This window comes from Carassius carassius, chromosome 41 (assembly GCF_963082965.1).
Source record: "Carassius carassius chromosome 41, fCarCar2.1, whole genome shotgun sequence".
NCBI lineage: Eukaryota > Metazoa > Chordata > Actinopteri > Cypriniformes > Cyprinidae > Carassius > Carassius carassius.
The window spans coordinates 7,761,669-7,766,002 of NC_081795.1; the positions used below are offsets into that span (position 1 = coordinate 7,761,669).

General features: G+C 35.1%; 1 protein-coding gene across 1 annotated transcript; it reads right to left on the minus strand.

Annotated features, from left to right (window-relative positions):
* Positions 1–852: 852 nt before the first annotated feature.
* Positions 853–1,833, minus strand: LOC132123216 (olfactory receptor 1M1-like). The gene has a single exon (XM_059533790.1). It carries the CDS (start codon positions 1,828–1,830, stop codon positions 853–855), a length of 978 nt encoding a protein of 325 aa, XP_059389773.1. The 5' UTR covers positions 1,831–1,833.
* Between the last annotated feature and the right edge of the window lie 2,501 nt (positions 1,834–4,334).

Consider the following 4,334-nt stretch of genomic DNA (forward strand, 5'->3'; position numbering starts at 1 on the left):
GCTTGAATATTGTTAATCATGAATCATGATTTTTGTAGTTTGGCTGTTGTTATTCTTACAGTCTCTCCTAAATCTGACCCAGCTTAGTGTCATTGTTTTGTTTGCAACATATTTCCTTATTCATTTATAGATTTATCTTGTGAAACTAATACTTTGAAGTGCTACATTTAAAGAGGTCAATCCTACATAAATGAGATCATAACAAAAATTAAGAAATCAAGATTTAATATGTGACCTTCTTTATCAATAAACAGGATTACCTTGAGCATCAATAAATTGATGTATTAGTTCATGTTTAGATTTTATTCTTTATTATATAGCAAATGCAGAAATAACAATAAGTTGAGACATCACAACAGAGAGACAATTAAAAGATCATTGTCAGCAGATTTCAAACATACCCATGTGAAACTGGATCCTTGGTTTGCATTATTTGAATTATATGAACATGATATGAACAAACATGACAGTTAACAGCATTTGAGTGGAAGAAACTTTAGGGTTACATGAAATATGTCAGCATAATACTGACTGCTCACAAAAAATATATATATATTTTGCACAGTTTTCTGTCTATTTTATTGTTTTATCTTCAGGTCAGTGATTAAGAACATGCACTTAAAATCAAATGGATTCAATCATAACTAAATAAACTGCATATCACTGCTGTTATGTACATTGTCTCAAATGCCCATTCATGTTAGTAGTGTAGCAGAGTCAATTTAACTATTTTCTTCTCATACACTTTTATTTTCCATATAATGAATCTAAAAATATTTATGAAAAAATATATTTAATTTTTGATATAGGTAATTTAATGGCTAATGATGGAAGAACACACAACCATTACAGTCATTTTGAAATCTTTCTAATTGGCACAATTCTTTTTTTAAGCACTTTTCGAATTAAGACTCTGATTTCAGCTGTGTTTAAAACATAAATAATGGGATTTAACATTGGTGGAAGAGTAAATGAAAGAGATGTGCTGATGATTCTGGCATTTGGAGTGAGAGAAGTAATTGATGAAGCAATAAAAATGCATATTACAGGAAGAAAATATATTCCGACCAACATAAGGTGAGAAACACAGGTCTTCAGTGCTTTTAAACGTGCTTCCCAAGTTGTAATTTTACTTAAGGCAAAAAAAATGCCCATATATGACAGGATTATAATGAATAATGGTGCTACAAGGAACAAAGCAGCAATGAGGTTTGTTATAAATATATTAATGCTATTGTCATTGCATGCCAACCTCAATACTGGTCCATAGTCACAATAATAACTCTGTACCACATTAGTTTTGCAGAATGAAAGTCTGGTCATCAAAGATGCTGCCAGGGCCACCAGAGAAGTGTTGAATGCCCATACTACTAAAAACACTAAAGACATTACAGTATTATTTAGTAGGGCATGATATCTTAATGGCAGGCATATTGCAATGAAACGATCAAACGCCAGAACAACAAGAGTGACACTTTGCACAGTAATAAAGAAGTTCACAAAAAACATGTTTGCCAGACAAGCATTGTAAGAGATGAACTGTGAGTCAGAAAAAAAAGTCTTCATCATGTTAGGAATCACTGCATTAGTTTCACCAATATCAGCCAAGGCCAAATTAAACACACCGATGTACTTTGGACTGTGCAGGCTTCGTTCAAGAGCAATAATGAGAAGCACTATAGAGTTCCCAATCACAGCAATAAAATATGTGATAAATAAAAAAATATAGTAATAACTGCTATAAGGTATACCTGAAAGTCCAATGATGAAAAAGTATTCAGGACGAACAATGGACATATTCTGGACAAAACTTGCATTTAAAGTACTCATGGCAGCTTTCTGTTTGATGTTTTAAAAAAAAATCAGAAAACAGAAATAACATGAAGAGAAAATTGTCATCTTACTCTTCTAACAAATGTTGAAATGATACCTTTATGTAAAGTCCCTGCATAATATTTAAATCACAAACCTGCATATATAAAGTTTTAGAGCCAGAGCATACAATGACTGTGAACGTCTGAACTCTTGTGAGCTACTTTGAATATTACTTCCGCTGAAAATGCTCATCCTTACTCTCTTATGTTGTGAAAATCATTGAGCATTTGCATCATTGAATCCAAATATATCTTCATCTCTTGAGAGCCTTTAGACAACAGATGATGTAATACTATACTATGCTTATGTAAATGTTCTGGCCACTGCTTTAGCTTTAAATGTAGACCTACATTTTCTCCCCAAAATTCACTGAAAAATTTCTACATCAAACATGAAGCTAAGTGATCAGTGGATTGAAGATCACTGTGAGTCTATTAATAATTAGATTTTTGCATTTTCGCAAAAATTTGCACTATAATCAATGTAGGAGCCATGTAATTGGAAAGTCATGTGACCAACTGATAATGGGAGTGTCATTAATTAAGTGGGTTAAAACACCTGTTGTGTGTGTGCGTTCACATGGAAGAATGGGGTGAGTGCTGGAGCACATATTTTGTTGACCGTACAAACCTGTACAAAATAAAACAACGTTTAAGCTTTCAAAGAAACGTGTCACAAATGTCATTCCTCCACTCAACTCCTTAGCGGTCTTTGGATTGTTTATATGTGCCGCTACAAGTTAGTCAACAAAATTGTTTGTTTGAGAACGTGAAAGCGTCTACGTTGGATTCAAGGAACAGGCCCTCACTCACGCTTTGACTGGAAGGAAAGGAAATGCAGGCTGCACAGCTCTGACTAAAGGAGATTAGCACATTGGACTTTCAAAGCAACAGGACCGACGTCTTTGGATATGTTTGCTGCTAACAATCATCACACAATTGGACGTTCAAAGCAACAGGACCGATAACTTCGGATATGTTTGCTGCAGTTGAACTGGTAGGACATTGGGTTCTTACGAATTTGCTTGTGTTTGCGGATGATTCGAAATGGTTTGGCAGTTTGCAGTTCGTTTACGATTTATGCAGCGCGGTTGTTGTGTTAGATGAATCGTTGGTTAGATGAATCGTTGGTTTGATGAATCGTTGGTTTGATGAATCGTTGGTTAGATGAATCGTTGGTTTGATGAATCGTTGGTTAATGTTAGATGAATCGTTGGTTAGATGAATCGTTGGTTAGACTGCTGGGCTTTGCGAATCTATTGGAATTGAGGCATCCATTGCTATGCGTTGTTTTGAGTTGTGTTCGCTTGTTTTAGGAAGTGTCTAAGCGCATCGTATTTAGACGCGCTGTGTGCGTGATTCAGTCATGAGTGAAATTGAAACTGGTGCAGAGGTTGAACTTGAACAGGACAAATGTAAAAGAAAAGTTCACCTCACAGCAAAGGCTTTGACTTATAAACTTGAGCAACTTCAAAAAGAACGAAAAAGAAATGTAAATGTGATTAAAAGTTTTATACCAGCCATCAAAGAAAATGAGAACGTTTCAGCCGTACAGTCTGAACTTGAAACTTTAGAGCAAACTTTTAAAGAGACAGTCAAGCTTCATGATACAGTGATCCCATTATTGCCAATTGACGAGCAAATCAAACAAAATGAGTGGTTTTCAAACATCTATAAACACAGTGATGAATTTATAAAAGAGACCAATAAATGGAATTGAGAAGTCAAGTGATGATAACCAGGATCAACAGTTGAAAACAGCGGAATGCACTTCGAATGATCCAAAAACCCAGAAAGTGTATCAAATTTACATGCAGAATCAAGATGACATAAACCCAAGTGACAGTATTTCTAACGTTGGAAGTAAAGGATCAAGTCAACGTAGCGCTGCCACAAGCCGTTCAACCACATCAACAACAACTTCAGCTCGCATTAAGGCAGAGGCTGATATCGCAGCTTTGTTGGTACGTCAAAATTTAATGAAGGAAAAACACTCAATTGAGGAAAGGGAACAGAACTTAAGGAAACAGAAAGAGGATTTTGAATTGCGAATGGAGATTGCTGCAACTATGGCAAAAGTGAAAGTGCTTAAAGGTTCTAGTGTGCATCATGGTAAAAGCGCCATGACTCATCATTCTGATGGAATGAATTCCTACTTTGATAAAGGACAACAGGCAACACAGACACTCAATGCCGATGCAAATTCATTTACTCCTAGAGCTGAGACACAACAAATTGTTTCTTCTATGGGTGGTGGCAATGAAGGTGCCAAGCCAAAGGGGAATGTTTCTAACACAATTTATTCCAAGAAAATATCAAAATTAAGTACAACCCGAATTCCGGAAAAGTTGGGACGTTTTTTAAATTAATAAAATGAAAACTAAAAGACTTTCAAATCACATGAGCCAATATTTTATTCACAATAGAACATAGATAACGTAGCAAATGTTTAAACTGAGA